The 17,162-nt window shown below is 44.1% G+C and overlaps 1 protein-coding gene across 1 annotated transcript in view; it reads left to right on the top strand.

Moving 5' to 3' along the window:
• The window catches only part of trpm3 (transient receptor potential cation channel, subfamily M, member 3), a 164,692-nt gene that overhangs the window by 131,617 nt on the left and 15,913 nt on the right, over positions 1-17,162 (top strand). Inside the window, exon 21 of the mRNA XM_069916634.1 lies at positions 6,788-7,039. Coding sequence (XP_069772735.1) covers positions 6,788-7,039 — 252 coding nt within the window. The remainder of the gene's footprint in view (positions 1-6,787; positions 7,040-17,162) is intronic.

Raw genomic sequence — 17,162 nt, 5'->3', positions numbered from 1 at the left:
CCACAGCCTGCACAGCTTGATATTTCGGAGGCAGTTCATCACGGTCAGCAAAGGCTTTCTCTATGGTCCTCGTGACCAGCGTTCGAATGCATGGAATACAACAACAGCCACAAGTGATAAAAATTGATACAGAAATGAACAAACCCAGCAAAAGTTGTCCTAACAATGTGCTCCATCTTCCAAACACTCCCTGTAACCAGAATAAAACAGGATTGGAGACTCCAGACTGGGCTTTTAATTCTTTCGCCAATGCCCTAAGTTTCGTTAACCCCTTAGTGAGTGATCCATCTGGCCCTGTGTTATTAGAGATAGAAGTGCAGCATAGATCTCCAAACATAGCACACACTCCACCTTTCTCTGCCAGGACCATATCAATCGCTATCCTATTCTGAAGTGTCATAAGGGAAGTTTCTGACAGTTGTTGATGTATTGCCTCAACAACGTCCCTGGTCAAATTTACAAGGCGCTGGACATTATAGTGAATAAGGTTGATTCTATTAACATTTTTATTTACAGTGATGGGAAAAAATTGCACTAAAAACAGGAAAACTTTCAAACCCAGCTGCAATCTCATCGGCTAATTTAAATTCGTCCGGAATATTCTGGGCTTGGCCAATGGCATCAATCCATACCCCATCAGGGTTCCTTCCTCCCGGCCCCAAGAGTCCAACACTCCTCCTTTTTCTCCACAGCCAACTCTCTGTGTGGCGCAATTCTAGGGAATCCTCGTCTCCCTCCTGCCTTTTGACAATCAGCACTGGCGCATTAAGGGATACTAGAGCACACCGACCATCCCAGTTAGCGGGGAGCCAGTTGTACAGCACTCTTCCTCCACAAAACTCATCTGTGTAGTCATGCAATCTGCTACAAGTCTCCTTAGTTTCAGATTCATTTTTTTTGTTATGGGACCTCAAAATCATCCCCTGTATATGTTCATGATAACCAGTAACCTGTTTGGCTGCCCTGTCAGGCACCCATGTGGCGTTTTCCTTGCTAATAGTAGGTCGTCTACATACTGAATCAGTGTAACATCTTCCGGGAGCTTTAATTTCATTAGGATTTCGCTAAGGGCCTGATTGAACAGTCCTGGACTGTCCTTATAACCCTGAGGTAATCTAGTGTATGTGTACCGATGTGCTTGGTAAGTGAAAGTGAACCAGTCTTGGCATTCCTCAGCTAATTTCAAGCAGAAGAATGCGTTTGCCAGATCAATGACAGTATAGTATTCGTGCTCCGGACTCAGAGCCCTAAGTGCTACATATGGGTCTGGGACTGGTCTCCCGATAGTCTTGGTAGCCAAGTTAATCTCCCGGAGGTCGTGTACCATCCTCCAGTCTTTTCTACCCTGTTTGGGAACAGGCATGATGGGCGTGTTCCACATACTGTCAGGTGCCGCCCTTAAAACCCCTGACTCCATTAACCCTTCTATCGTTCCTTTAATACCTTCCTCCTGACTGGGCGACAAGCGGTATTGTTTTCTCCATATTGGTTTCTGCCCGGGGTTGGCCAATTCTAGAAATACCTCTCCTTTTATTACTCCCACATCATAGGGCCCCGTTGTCCATATATGTGGACTCAGATTAGAAAGATATTTGTCTGAGTCTCTGTGATCAATATTTTCTCCTTCTATGGCTCGGTCTCTTTCTACTTTCTCATTCACTACCTGGTCCCATGCTTCAATATTCAGTCTGACAAATTTTCCTCCCTCCGGGGTGGAATATCCCGGGATTTCTGTCTGCCTGTATTCACACCCTATCGCTTCCTTTACCATCGGACCCAGCTGTCGAGCGTGATGATCTTTGTCAATACCCAAGGTCACATGAGGCACACTTTCTACTCCTAAGCAGAACCACTCCATTTGTTCTTCTGTCATGACAACCATAGCAGCTATTCCCTCCTTACCTACAAAGATAAATGGACAATGTATCGTTTCTGTCTTCCCTTCTTTTAGAGAGTCCCACCTCTCCTCATATTCCTGGTCCGGGTGGATGGTGTAGTTTAATGTAACATGCATAGGATCTAGTGGATAATGGTAATCCCCATACCGAGGAATACTGGCCCTCCACTCAAAAAACTGTTTAATCAGCCCTGGGCCTGGTTCATCATACAGTAGCCGACTCCAGAAAATACTAACCTCCACAGAGTCTTCTGAAGCGTTAGATGGGGTCATTACTATAAACTGTCCTCCCCTTCTTATTGTATCCCCTGGGTATGTTAACCGAAGGCCCTTCTCAGAACATTGTATGGTTATTCCTAGTTTGGTAAGAATGTCCCTTGCTAATAAATTAATGGGGCAACTTGGCACAACCAGGACAGGCGTTTTAACCCTTTGTCGTCCAAACGTCATGTCGATGTTATCTGTATAGGGCTGTGATTCCCTTATCCCGGAGAATCCTATTATAGATAATGTTTTGCCCGAAAATGTGCTCCCTGGGGGTTTTTTAATCACTGTCGTAACTGCTGCCCCTGTGTCAACCATAAATTCAATTTTTTCTCCATTTACCGTCCCCCAAATTTTTGGTGGCTCCCAGGGAGGCGTGATTTTTGATTCTCCAGGGCACCTTCAATAATCAAATTCAGCACCTTCCTCAATATAGTCATTACACTGAGGTGCCTGGACTTGTTGATCACTCTGCCACCCCCCGATTCTCTGGGGCCCATCAATGTGTCCACCCCTACCCCTTGCTTGTCCTCTTAAGTTTCCTCCTCTTCCCCGATAGCCTCTAATAGAGGGTAATCTTTTTCCCCTTGCTCTCCCAGCCTCCGGACAGTTCCGCTGGTAGTGTCCAGGATTTTGGCAGTACCAGCATACTACATGTTCCCCTCTATACATTGTACCTAGCTGTCTTTCCCAACCATTTCTTACTTGGGGTCCCGGATTTATCACTGGCCCCATGACCTGTGGGACTATCTGTTGGGCCGCTAATTTAACCCCTATATGTTCTATGGCTCTCACCAATTTATCGGTTGTTTTGTCCACCTCCTTCTGGGACGCACTTTCTGACTTAGCATGCTCTGATTGACGATGTCGTTTGATTGCATGTGTCAGGTGTCTTTTCCACAAATCCTCTGACATTGTCTCTAATCCCACAATGTCCCTTAATTTTGCTTGAACCGTAGCAGGTAGTCCGTTTATTATCCCATTACGAAAGTGAGCCCTTCCTAAGGGGCTGTGGTCGGGTCTTTCTCCAGTCCCTGTTTCCCATAAGTCCCATGCTCGAGTGAAATACTCGTGTGCAGTCTCTCCTTCCTTTAGTTGAAGGGTTACCAAGGCATCCAAACTATAGGGTGTAGGAAATGTTTCTCTAAGTGCTTCCCAAAATTTATTCCGAAGTGGGTTAAATTCTATTTCATCCCCCAATTTACTGCTTCTTACAATTCTCTCTATTTGCTTCAGGGCCCCTTCTGCCTTTAATTTTATCATGATAGTTCTGACATCTGCGAGTGCTAATTGTTCTTGGCAGGTTTCTCGCTCAAAACAAGAAATCCATGGACTAGCCCCATTACTCAACGGAGGTAGTTTTTTCATTAAACTCTCTAAGTCCATTCGTGACCAGGGTACATATTTTTGAGTTCCCCGTCCCATGATCAGTAATGGGCATTGATATCTCAATTTTGGGGATTTCTGCTCCTTCTTTACTCTTGGCATGCATTTATTTATCCCACCTTGTTCTGACTCTTCGTCACTGTCACTGTCCCTATCAGCTTCCAATGTCTCAGGGTCAAAGGTATATTGGTCACGTTCATCTCTAAGATAATCTTTTCGGCCATAGTTTAGTTGTTTCACATCTTTCTCTTTTGTCCTAACTATGTCCAGGTAGGCATGTCTATTTTTCTCCCTCCCGAGTCTTTTCCTTTTACTTTCCTCCCATGGTGGATCGTATCTCGTTTCCTCATCTGTACTACACTTTTCGTCCTTTACTCCTATTACCATTCCTTCAGCTTTAATTTCTCCTGACAGTGTTGTAGTTATCTTTTCCACTTCCTTCAATACACCTACCATTAATTCTTTTTGATCCTCACTGATCTGCCCCAGCACATTAATATCTCTGTTTAATTTTTTAATGTTATCCTGAACCTTTTTCATGTTCCATTTCTGTATCTCTAACTCCTTTTCTATTTTCTTGGACTCCAGAGGGGTCTCTACATCTATTACTCCCCCTTCTATTTTTATTAAAGGGGCCTGTACCTCGTCTGATGTGTCCCTATTCCCGTGGTTCTTGTCACACCCCAGTGTCTCAATATCTGGATATAAGGGACGTGACTCCAGTATCCCATCTGGGGTGCCAGAGAGAGAGAGAGAGAGAGAGAGAGAGAGAGAGAGACAGAGCATAGCGAGAGAAAGAGATAGAGAGGCAGATACACAGAGCACAAGAGATAGAGAGAGAAAATGCCTTGCACTGGCCCCACTGGGAGAAAAGTCTTCAGATTAACACTTTCGTTTCAAAGGTTTTAAAAGGTTCTCATCCTGTGATCACTGGTCTGGATCAGATTGGGTCTCCCACCACTGGGAACTATCACTCCTTCCTTCCCTCCCACCTCGAGTGAGCTACACGTCAGCCCACAATGTCTGCCCTGATCCCGCAATGGTGGGGGTGCGGGAAAGAGGGAGGGAGAGAGGATAAAACAGGATCCGATTTGATGCGGAGCTGGAATTGTGGGCACAAAATTAAAACCAAATTGTATTTCTCTGCCCTGCCCAACCTGGGGATTTCAGGGCAGCACCGCCACAGATTGGGATTGGGAGGGGGAGTGGGTGAGAGAGGAGGGGGGGGAGAAGAGAGAGAGGGGGAGAGAAGAGAGAGGGGGGAGGGTGAAAGGAGGGAGGGAGAGAGCAAACCCGGACACTTCGTGGCTGGAAACTGGAAACAGGCACTTTTCCTTTCCCTTCTGTGTTTTGTTTCTTCCAGCTTATCTAAGACACTACGTTTTAAAATTTTTTTTTCCTCACCTGTCAGGAACATCTCAGTGCCCCCGGGTAACCAACCCCTCTTCCTCCAGCGGTCTACACATTTTCGGAGCATTTTTTGTTTTTCCAATGCCGCATTACTGGTATTTCGCTCCTCTAATTCCTGATTAATTTCCTTAATAACTTGGTCAAAAGTCTTAGCAGGCAACTGTACAGCCATAGCTGCGGGACCGCTTTCTAATGCCTGTTTTAATTTAGGTTTTTGTCCGTTTAGGGGATCTATGTCAACGAAAATTGCTTTTAAAAATGTCTCCTTGCAAGCTGGATGACTAATATCTTTTAAAAGAACAGTCTCTAAGTCTTGTCCTCCAATTGACTTCAGACTGTCCTGTATACTCTGATTGCTCGTTTTCCACTCTCTGTTTTCCCAAGGGGGTCTGAAAGTTAAATTACAACTAGAAAACCAAATATTTGGGCTATACTTTTGTCCTGTTTCCCTGTACCAATCTATGAATTTACGTAACTTTATCTCCTTGGTGATGTTGGGAATACCCTCATTTAACTTATCAAAAGTATTTCGAATAAACTGGGTGTCTCTTAGGAGTTTGTCAACTTTTTCATTAATATCTCCTACCTGATCCGGACACAGCTGTCGCAGCCTTCTGTCGTCGTTCTTGTTCACCAGGCAGGCGTCCCTGAGTACTTTTTTTGTTGTCCCAAGGTCTCTAGTGTCTGCTGTGGTATTCAACCACGGCGAATTGGGGAAATAAATTCTTAACTTCTCAAGTGTACAGACATTATCATACCTACCGGACATTTATAAGTCAGTCTCTCAGATACAATTGAGGCCAATAAGCCTGAACCTTTGTTTTCTTTCAAAGCCCAACCTTCACGTGGGAGATTTCTCCTCTTAATAACCAGTTTAGGGCAGAAAACTCAGGTCCTCAATTGTTTATAGACCACCTTCTCACTCTATTGGACTTTGCAACGACACAATAAAGACTTTTAAACTCTAGTAGTTTCTTGCGAAGCACTTAATAAATGTCATTCAAACACCTTAAGGACTTTTATCTTGTCTGTAATCACTTACGTGTTACAATCCTGGCATGCGACCTTCAATTGTGGTCGTCTAATTTGTCCGATCTCCAGTTCTTACTGACAATCATAAAGATTTTTTTAAAAAAAAGAGAATTTTGTTAAAACAGGCTTCTCTGGACCTTTTTATCAGCCGGCTGAGATGATTGTCAGAAAAAACAGAAACCGTCGTCCAGTGTTCACTCACCCATCACGTCGGGGTCACCAAATTGTTAGGTCTGCTTTGTTCATGAATGAGTGAGACAAACACCAGGCTGAGTCGAAATCAGGGTTCTTTGTTCTTTATTACCGGATTGTAACACTTGCGACTAAACATGTTAGTCGGAGAATGCATTCTGCCGTTATCAGCAAAATGGTGATTTTTTATACCCTTGGATACATGCTTAGAACATCATCATATCATTACTTGTCCAATGACTAAAACTGTTGCTATCCTTTCCCTGCTAGCTTCCTGCCTCTCAATCCATCAATGTCTCTCTTATCTTGTAAGTACAAGGATGCATTTACATCTTGTTACAGCCCTGTACATTCCCATCTCATGATGTTTTACCTAACAGGAGTACAAGGACACCTCCCCTTCTTGTTACTGCCCTGTACAGGGTAACTCCCTACACATTCCCATCTCATGATGTTTTACCTTACAATATCCAGTGCTTTTGTATGAAATAATTTATATCTCACAAAAGCAAATAGTGAATGGCTAAGAATCTGAGGCTGCTGAACCGTGTTTACCCTGATGGCCTTTTTTTCTATTGAATTAATTCCATTCTTTGATTTGGTTAGATCCTGATGTCAGAGCCTGGTAAGCTATTGCAGAAGGTGAAGGTCTGGCTGCAGGAGTACTGGAACATCACTGATCTCATGGCTATCCTGCTTTTCTCTGTGGGGATGGTGCTCCGTCTGCAGGAGAAACCATACATGAGCTACGGTCGAGTCATCTACTGCGTTAACATCATTTACTGGTACATTCGCCTATTAGACATCTTCGGGGTCAACAAGTATCTGGGGCCTTATGTCATGATGATTGGAAAAATGGTAAGATGAACAAGCTATTTAATCAGTCAGATCTCTAATCAAATTCAGCTCCAGGCACAGATACTATACCTTTAACTGAGAGACTGCAACTATCAGGAAAGACTAAGCAGGTTGGAGTCTAATGAAAAAGGGACCCCATGTGTTGACCTAGAGGAGATGCTTAATTATTATGGAATGGTTGGATGGGACTAGATGCAGAGTTGAAGTTTATTCTCATATACATAAGTACAATGCACAGATGCATTACTTGCTGCAGCTTCCCAGGTACTGAAAACACACACCAGAAGAGAGAGAAAAAAATAATATAAAAGGAAGAGGAATAAAATACAGTAAAATCCTCATTATCCAGGACCTATGGGGATTGTGGATGTTGAAATGCATGTTATCTGATTGACTAAGACTCTCTCTTACAATGCTTAACTAACACATCTGCATTAAGAATACATCATTTAAAAGACAGAAGTCAGTGTAAAATGTAAATTAAATTGAAAAAATCAGTATTGTAGTCTTTAATTATGTAAAGTTCACTTTAATTAGATAATTCCCTTAACTTACAAAATCTAAATTTGAACCCCAGTTGCTGCCGCTGTAACAGCACTGCACTGATCGCTACAACACCCCCTCCCCTAGCACTGAAAACCCGACTCATCTCCACACAAGTGTCCCAGTCAGACCTTCAGCACAACCCGACTCACCTCCACACAAGTGTCCCAGTCAGGCCCTCGACGCAATGTGACTCACCTCCACCAGAGTCGGTGTCAGAACAAATGTAAACGGAAGGCATTAGGGTAACCACTGGGGGGGGGGGGGGGTGCATGGATTTTTCAGTGACATTGAGTTGTGGTGGGGGGTGGTGCATAGCAACCTCAGACCTGGGGGGGGGCGAGTGGTGGGAACAGAGTTGGACTGGGGGTGGGGGTTGCAGTGGCAGCGACAGACCTGGTGGGTTTGGGGGCACAATAACTCATTTGGGGGGGCATGCCCTGCAAATGGCCCCCAAGACACCGACACTGACCTCCACGCTAGTGTACCAGTCAGACCCTCAGCACAACCTGACTCACCTGGTCAGGACCTTGGCAAACCTTCCTTTAAATTCAAACCCCAGTCATGGTCGCTGTAACAGTATTGCACTAGCTGCCTCACTAACAATACCTCTGTCATAATTAACTGCCCCCCTTCCCCTAAGTTTATCAATAAAGCCTTACTAATATACTTAATAATATACTAATAAAAATTAATACTCTCTCGAGGCAGGGATAGGGAGACACTTTGGGAGAGTCACCCCAATGGCGAGCAGCATTGACTGGCCCTTCAACCTGGGCACTGCCATTTTATTCAAACAGCTGCTGTGACCGGGGTGCTCCGTTAGCTGAATGTTTGCTGCCATCTTCATCAAGGGGTTGCTTCAGATAAACTTTAGTTTTATGTTTATAAACTTTAATTTAAAACTTTATTTATTTTAAAATGTATTTATTTATTTCCTTGACCTTTTTGTCGGTTGTTGGAATTTTAGGTTTTTGAGTGCCAGATATGGGGACTTTACTGTCATATATAATAGTTGTTTCTATTGGTGGGCAGGACCAGAATTAGAAGCCATAAATATTTTTTAATGTCTCTGATAAATCCAATGTGGAATTTGGGAGAAATGTCTTTATCCAGAGAACAGTGAGAAGATGGAATGGTTTTACTGGAAATGGTTGAGATGAGCATTAGAGCTGTATTAAGAGGAATCTGGATAAACTGAGCAGCAAAATCCAATGGAAAGCCATGCTAATAGGATGAGATGAAAAAGGGTGGGAGTTTGTGGTCATATAGAATGGGATAGATTAGTTGGGCCAAATGTTCCTTTTCTTTTTGTGATGTTTCTTTTAAGTAATAAAGAAACTTGGGTTCTTTTATATCAACAATATTTTATTAATAACTCAGGACCTCCTGGTGCAGCCATTTTTTAAATCTAACCCAAGGTTGAAGCATTCAAGCACTAGACTCCCTCTAGTGGTCAGGAGTATCACTAGCACTATCACCACATGCCCCTTTCCTTAAGATGTTCAATCTAACAACATTACACACTAATACAGTATTCATTTCAATTTAAAGTTAAACGCCAACATAAACACAAACATCAGCAGCACAAATTTTTTAAGTGTGCCATTCTGTTTCATTTAAAGATTCAGTCTGTCAGGTGCTTTGATAACGCATGTGGATCTTCTCAACACAGGTTCATGTGTCAGCTCTGCTGGTCCACTACTGTCCAGGACTGGTGGTGTTTCCTCTGTTTGCTGTGCAAGTTGGATCCTCTGCATTTGTCTGGTCCTACAATGTCACTTGCATTTTCAACTGGCTCTTTCAATTCCTCCTCTGTGTTTGACCATCCTCTGTTTTAACAGTGTAGGATCTTGGACTTACTTCTCCAGAAAAGTAACCTTTTTTTCCCCCAAGTGTTGGAATCTCTGAGTCTCACTGTGTCATGTTGTGCCAGTGGCCCTAAGCTTCTTGCTGACTTGTCATAGTTTGCTTTTTGTCTCCATTGCAGACACTTTTGTTTCCATTTGACATCTCTATTCTTGTTTGGGTCTGCAGAGCAGGGAAGTGTTTGCGTAGACTACGACTCATCTGGAGCTCAGCAGGTGACATGCCATGTTCAAATGGTGAAGCTTGGTACTCAATGGAGCTAAATAAGGATTTGAACCACTGTCTTGTGTTTTCTTGAGCAGTTGTTTAACTATGTGAACTCCTTTCTCTGCTTTAGCATTTGACTGGGGATGCAGAGGACTTGAAGTCACATGTCGGAAATCATACTCTTGCTCAATGTTCTGGAATTCTCTAGCATTGTACCATGGTCCATTGTCAATGTAGACGATTTAAGGAATTCCATGTCTTACAAAGTTCAATTTCATATATTTGATTACACAAGCAGTGGACATGTTAGGAAGCAGCACAATCTCCGGATTGATCGATAGATGAACAATTACTAGCAAGTAATTCTTTCCATCCATGTGGAATGGATCCATCCCAACTTTCTGCCATGATTTTGCTGGTAAGTCAGTTATGATCATGGGTTCCTTTGGCTGCTTTGTGTGATGTTTCAGACAGGTCTCACAGCTTGAAACCATCCTGTCAATGTCAGCATTGATCCCTGGCCAATAAACAGCAGTTCTAGCCCTCTTACATTTTTCCATTCCAAGGTACAACCTTGCAACCTTTTCAGCCTATCTGACGTTGCCTTGGATAATGCACCAGCTGACACAATATGTTTCCCTGGTGTGTACACCAATTCAAAGTCATAACATTGTAGCTTGATCATCAGTCTTTGGATGTGTGGTGACATCTCACTGAGATTTTTCTTGATTATTGCTATTAATGGCTTGTGGGCTATCTCTGCCAAAAATGTTGGTAGGTCATACACATAGCTGTGGAATTTGTCAAGTCCATTGACCAGATCTAGACACACTTTCTTGATCTGTGCATATTGACATTCAAATGTTCTCATCATCCTTCATGCGAATGCTACTGGCCTCCAATCCAACCCACAGCCTGAAGAGTGCGGCACCTATACCATCTTACAGTGTCCGTTCTGTGCCCAAGGTGGCACGACATCAGACACAGCAGCCTCTCTAGGACAGCGGTAGGTTCGTTTCATTTTTCTTTTGATTATAGTCAAATAGTATAGCTAGACCGGTATATAGTTACATAATTTTAGTTTTTATGGTTATGGCTACCTGATGCTACAGCCTACAGTATTTAAAGTTAGTTAGAAATATATCTACCCACTTCTGGGACAATCCCTGGGATGAGCTACGCGACCATGGGCTGCTGCGGTGGGCGGACGTGATGACATGAAGACCAGCCTAAAAGCCTCGGGATCGCGCAGGAGAAGGAAGCAGTGCGTTAAGAGGAGGAAGTGCGGTAAGTGAGCTGGGGTCCGTGCTAGGCTGAAGGTGAACCACTGCTGCCTGGCTCTCCTATCCTTCCTATTCACCAACATCTGCTCCCTGGTGAACAAAATGGATGACATCTGACTCCAGAGGATTGTGCACTGTGAGTACAGGGACGGCTGTGCTTTGGTCTTCACAGAAACATGGCTCAGTGACAGGGTCCTGGACGACACAATTCAGCTGGATGGGCTCACTTTATCTCGGGCAGGCAGAGATGCTGCTCTGTGTGGCAGTGGCCTGTGCTTTTACATCAACACATGTCTCCAGTTACTGCTTAATGCTGGTGGAATTTGTGACTGTCAGATTTAGACCATTTTATCTACCACAGGAATTCACCATGATCCTCAGTTGCACTGTACACCCCCCCCCCCCCCCCCCCACCAGCTCTAATACTAAGGAGGCAATATCTGAACTCTGAGATTATAAACTGCAGACCACACACTCTGATGAACTGATCATTATTGCTTGGGATTTCAGCCAGGAGAACCTCGAATCAGGTCTACCTAAATTCCATCAGTATGTGGACTTTGCTGTACATTAAGCTGCAAGAGAAGGGAAATTATGAAATAAGCTATAAACCAAACAAAAGTGGGAAAAAGATTTAAACAAAGATTAAAAAATGAAATATGGGAAAAGTTATGCTCTGGATCTATGAAGAATATAATAAACACAAGGTTACACATGATACAGTATAATTGGTTACACAGGTTATATATCGCACCCCAAAAGTTAAATAAATGGGATCCAACATTATCAGATAGATGTTTTCGCTATAAAGAGGAAACGGAAACAGTACGTGCAATTTGGGCATGTGAGAAAGTGAAAAAGTTTTGGGAAGATCTAAATCAGGTATTAAATAAAATCACAAAGCAACATACCAAAAAATCCAGAGATCTTTCTTCTAAGTAATATAAGAAGTAAAGAATTAGGCCTCAAACTGGATGAAGTGCAAAAAAGATTTATTATGATAGTCTTAGCTGTAGCAAAAAAATGTATAATGTCAAGTTGGAAATTAGAAGAGAGCCTGAGAGTACAGCAATGGTACATGGAAATGAATAAATGCATTCCATTGGAAAAAATAACATATAATTTAAAAAATAAAGTCACATTATTTTAACAAATTTGGGAACCGTACATGGAACATAACAGAGAGGGCTTGCCTCGGACCTCCACCCCCTAAAATTATAAAATGGTAAGAAGACAAAATGACTTGATCCAGTGTGTAAAAGTAGATGACACGATTTTCTTGTTTATTTTCATTGTGTGATGACATTGTTTAATGGTTTTATTGTATTGTATATGTTGAACGTTTAATGGGTTTGGAGGGGGGTGGGAAGCTAGGGGGAAAAAAGGGGGAAAAATGCCACTGTGTATATTTAAGAGGGAAATGTTTGTATCTATTTTGATTGATATGGTTCACAGTGTGAAAAATAATTAAAAAAAAGTATGTGGACTTTGCTACAAGAGGGGCGAACACATTGGAACTTGTGTTTACGAACATTTCCAATGCATATTAGGCAGAGCCCCACCCCCACTTCAGATACTCAGACCACACCTCTGTAATGCTAATCCCAGCATACAGACCTGGCCAGCAGTGGCCATTTATGCACTCCAAGGCGGCTTTGAGCGCATTGACTGGAACGTGTTCAAGGAAGCAGCAACTGGTGGCGACTGCATCAATCTGAAGGAGTATAGGGCATCAGTGACAAGCTACATCAGTAAGTGTTCTGATTATGTTACTGTGCCCAAGACAATAATAACTCACTCCAAATAGAAGCCATGGATGGCAGCAGATGTATGCATGCTGCTCAGGTACAAAGACGCTGCCTTCAGAATGGATAACAAGGTAGTCCTAGTTATTGCAAGAGCCAAGCTGTCTAGGCCATCAGGGAAGCAAAGCAAAGGATGTCAAGTGCATTCACAGTCACTTCCTGGATAGCAAGAACACACGACGCATGTGCAAGGGCATCCAAGATATCACCAACCACAAGACTGCACCATCTTGCCTGTGCTGGTGACGCCTCCCTCCCAGATGCACTGAACAACTTCTATGCGCGTTTTGAGGTGAAACACAACGTGGCGGCAAAGAAGACCACCTCTCTCCAAATGATCAGGTGCTGTGTCTTGCAGTGGCCGATGTGAAGGAAGAGCTGGGCAAGGTCAACCCACAAAAAGCTGCTAGACCGGGTAACATTCCCGGCAAAGTGCTCAGGGGATGTGTGGCTCAGTTAGCAGATGTTCTCACCAACATCTTTAACATCTCCCTGAGAACAACCACAGTCCCAATGTGCTTCAGAGCCGCCACCATTGTCCCCGTGTCAAAGAGGTCATCCATAGCCTACCTCAATGCACTCACATCCATCGTCATGAAGTGCTTCGAGATGCTCGCTCCTGCTGCTCCTGTCACTAGACCCCCTGCAGTTCACATACAGATCCAACCACTCTACAGACGATGCCAATGCCACCGCCTTCCATCTATCCCTCACTCACCAGGAAAATAAGGACGTGTATGAATGCTGTTTATTGACTTCAGCTCGGCATTCAACTCAATCATACCACCGTACCTGATAAGGAAATGGAGCATGCTGGGTCTAAACACCTCCCTTGACTTCCTGTTGGGGAGACCTCACGCAGTCCGGATCAGTAACAGCACTTCCAAGACCATCACACTGAGCATGGTGCCCTCCCACCCCTCCCCCCACCAGGGCTGCATGCTTAGTCCACTGCTGTTCATTCTGCTGATCCATGACTGTGCAGCTAAATACAGCTTGAACCACATCATCGAGTTCGCTGACAATATGACCATGGTGGGCCTGATCAGTAAGAATGATGAGTCAGCGTACAGAGATGAGGTGCAGTCACTAATGGGCTTGTGCATGGCCAACAACCTGTATCTGAACATTAAAAAAACAAAAGAGATGGTTGTCGATTTCTGGAGGGCCCTGAGGCAACCACACTCCGCTGACCATTGATGGCTCCACCATTGAGGTGGTCAAGAGTATCTAATTCCTTGGTGTGCACTTGGTGGACAATCTCATCTAGTCCCTTAACACCAGATCCATAGCCAAGAAAGTCCAGCAGTGCATCTACTTCCTGTGAAGGCTGAGGAAAGTTCATCTCCCACCCTCCAGCCTCACTACATTCTACAGAGGATGTATTGAGAGCATCCTGTGCAACTGCACCACTGCCTGGTTTGGAAGCTGCACCTCCTTGGATCACAAGACCCTGCAGAGGATAGTGAAATCAATGGAAAAGATCATTGGGGGCTCTCTTCCCACCGTGAAGGACATCTACAACACTTGATGCATTAAACATTGTGAAGGGCTCCACACACTCCTCATGTAAACTGTTCTCCCTTCTGCCATCTGGGAGGAGGTACTGCAGCACTCAGATCATTAGGTCCAGATTGGGAAACAGTTTTTTCCCCCAAGCCATCAGGCTCCTGAATTCCCAGAACATATGTATACTGTGGACCATTACTATATGCATCTTAATATTTTAATATTTCAATGTGTTTAACTTCTATTCTAAATTATATTTATGTAAATATGCTCTGTGGTCCTGGAGAAACACCATCTCATCTTTACAGTGTGCACATGGTATAAACAATAAATAAAGGTGACTTGACTAGATATTTTTGCCCATCAGAGAATGTCAAAAACACTAGCTCTATAGTTAGAATGATCTTCAGTCATCCTCATTCTTACTTGTGGCTGGCCGTCCACTTGAATTCATATTTGTCATGTTACAACTTCCTCAGGTACATTGTTTGGGAAGACTGATTTTGAATGAATTTACTAATGAAATTGATCATTCCGAGCATTCTCAATATGCTCTTTTTTTGTCAGTGGGTCTGGGCATCTCTAGAATTGCTTTCACCTTGCTCTTCGCTAGTTCCATACCTGCCTCCGACAGCTCATCTCCCAGAAAGGTGATTTCCTTCACACCAAACTAACATTTTCCCCTGTTCTTCTGGATGCATTGTAGCCAACAAACCCACAACACTCCATCAATTACCATCAATGGGTCAGTGCTCACCAACATAGAGAAATTCTGCTGCTTGGGTTCCATTATGGCAACAATGAATTCACTTGACGCAGAACTGGACACACGCCTGGGAAAAGCATCCACTAGCTTCAGATGCCCCCATGCCCGTGTGTGGGATAACTGCCACCTCTCCACTAAGCTGAAGATCTGAGTCTACAAGGCCTGTGTGCTGAAAACTCTTCTCTATTGCTGTGAATCCTGGGTCACATACAGAAAGCAAGAACACCACCTTAACGCATTCTATTTCCACTGCCTCAGATCCATTCTAGGCTACTCATGGCGCGACAGAGTCACAAACATTCAAGTCCTGGAGAAGACTGAAAGTATGGACCTCTACTCAATCATCCGCACTCACTGCCTGAGGTGGGCTGGCCACATTGTCAGTATGAAGGACGACTGATTGCCCAAAGATATCCTCTATGGCCCTGTTGGCCACCCACGTCTTCGCTACAAAAACGTAATCAAGCATGATCTCCAGTCATTCCATGTCAACTATACTGACTGGGAGGACCACACAAAAAAAATCACACTGCATGGTGTTCAGTGATTCACAGTGGCACATCACAATGTGCCAACTACTACAAAAAGTTCTGTGAGGGCAGAAGAGCTACAAGGCACGGTGTTCATCTTCGCTCACAAAGGGATGGGCCATGATGATGGATGATGATTGTAGCACTTTGATGAGTCTCTCATTGTGTTGTTCCTGTGTGGATCCCCATAGGATTATGTCATCCATCTACACACGAACCACATTTACGTCTTCTATGATGTGCTCCATTGTCCTGTGGAACACTTCTGGAGCTGAGGAAATTCCAAAAGGCATCCTCAGACAGGAGTATCGGCCAAACAGTAAGTGTTTTTATGTTGGCCCTCCACCTCGAGGTCAGGTCCAACCTCAGAGAAAAATTTGAACTTATCTTTTTATGGAGTAGCCCTAAAAGGATGCTCTTGCGCCACTTTTATTAAGAGTGGTGACTTGTAGCATCCTCAAGATTAGGTGGAGGTGGGCACGTGGTGTTGTAGTGTCACCTGTCGCACCGAGCAATAGCGGTCGTCATTACCAATAATCCCAACTCTGGGAAACTCAGAGCAGTTCCAGTTGCAATGGGGGATTATGGGTAAAAAGATGGCCATTGATCATTCTTCCAGCTCTTCTGCCCAACACTCCCCTCTTACACTCCCCTCTTGCATCCATGGGACTCCCTAGACCTGCTTCTCCATCTCCACTCCTCAGCATCTGTCCTCCTTCCTCCTGGGTCATGAAGCTCAGCACTTGTGTTCCTTTGCCCTCTGCCCCTGGCAGCTCAGCAGGGTCCGACTCTCCTTGCTCCTACTGGGACTCCACTCGCTCTGGCTCCTCACTGCCCTCCTGCTACTCATCTCAACTGCTTTGGTGAAGGAGCGAAGGGAGAAATAAGAAGAGGACATTTCCAGGTGGCAGGAAGGAGTCCTAAGCCCAGCAACAATCACGAGGGAGCCCTGTTGATGCCTCCTGCATTCTGGGCTGACAGTGTCATCGTGACGTCATCAGCCCTCCCTAGCCAGCCGCTTACAGCAGCAGTACATTTATGATGCTTCGCTCCACCGCTGACTCTAGGTTGAAGAGGGATTGGAGTCAGCACCTTGGAGCCACTCACAGAGCATTTATGATGGTAAGTTCTGCGACGTAAGCGCAGAGAATCTCCACCTTTATGGTTGGATTTTTTCACTCTATAAAAGGGCCTTGTGCATTAAATGTACAGGATTTTGTGCTATCTTCTTAGAATTTTATTTGCCAGAAGCCCTGGGATGCACCCAATTTAGTGAAAAACTTTGCACTGGCCATCTCATTTGTAAGTTTGTCCCTGGATCGAATCTGATAATGATCTCTTTTTATATTGCATTCAAGTCTTTTGTGTCCATCGACATGCATAGGTCACCGTTCTTCTTTTTGACACACACCAATTAAGGGGCTCCTCCCCTTTCTTTAAGACCCCTAGTACATTTGCTTGAGTTCCTGCTTGAGCTTGTCTTTTAGTGGCACTGGAACCCAGCTTGGGGTATGCACTACTGCCTGTGTGGCCTCCTTTAACTGTATATTATAGGTCAATGGTAGAACACCAAACTCCTTGAAGATGTCTGGAAATTGATCCAGTATTTCC

Source organism: Narcine bancroftii, chromosome 1 (genome assembly GCF_036971445.1).
Source record: "Narcine bancroftii isolate sNarBan1 chromosome 1, sNarBan1.hap1, whole genome shotgun sequence".
NCBI classification, from domain to species: domain Eukaryota; kingdom Metazoa; phylum Chordata; class Chondrichthyes; order Torpediniformes; family Narcinidae; genus Narcine; species Narcine bancroftii.
Note: the sequence above shows the minus strand (reverse complement) of the source record. Positions and strands in the feature narration are given on the sequence as shown.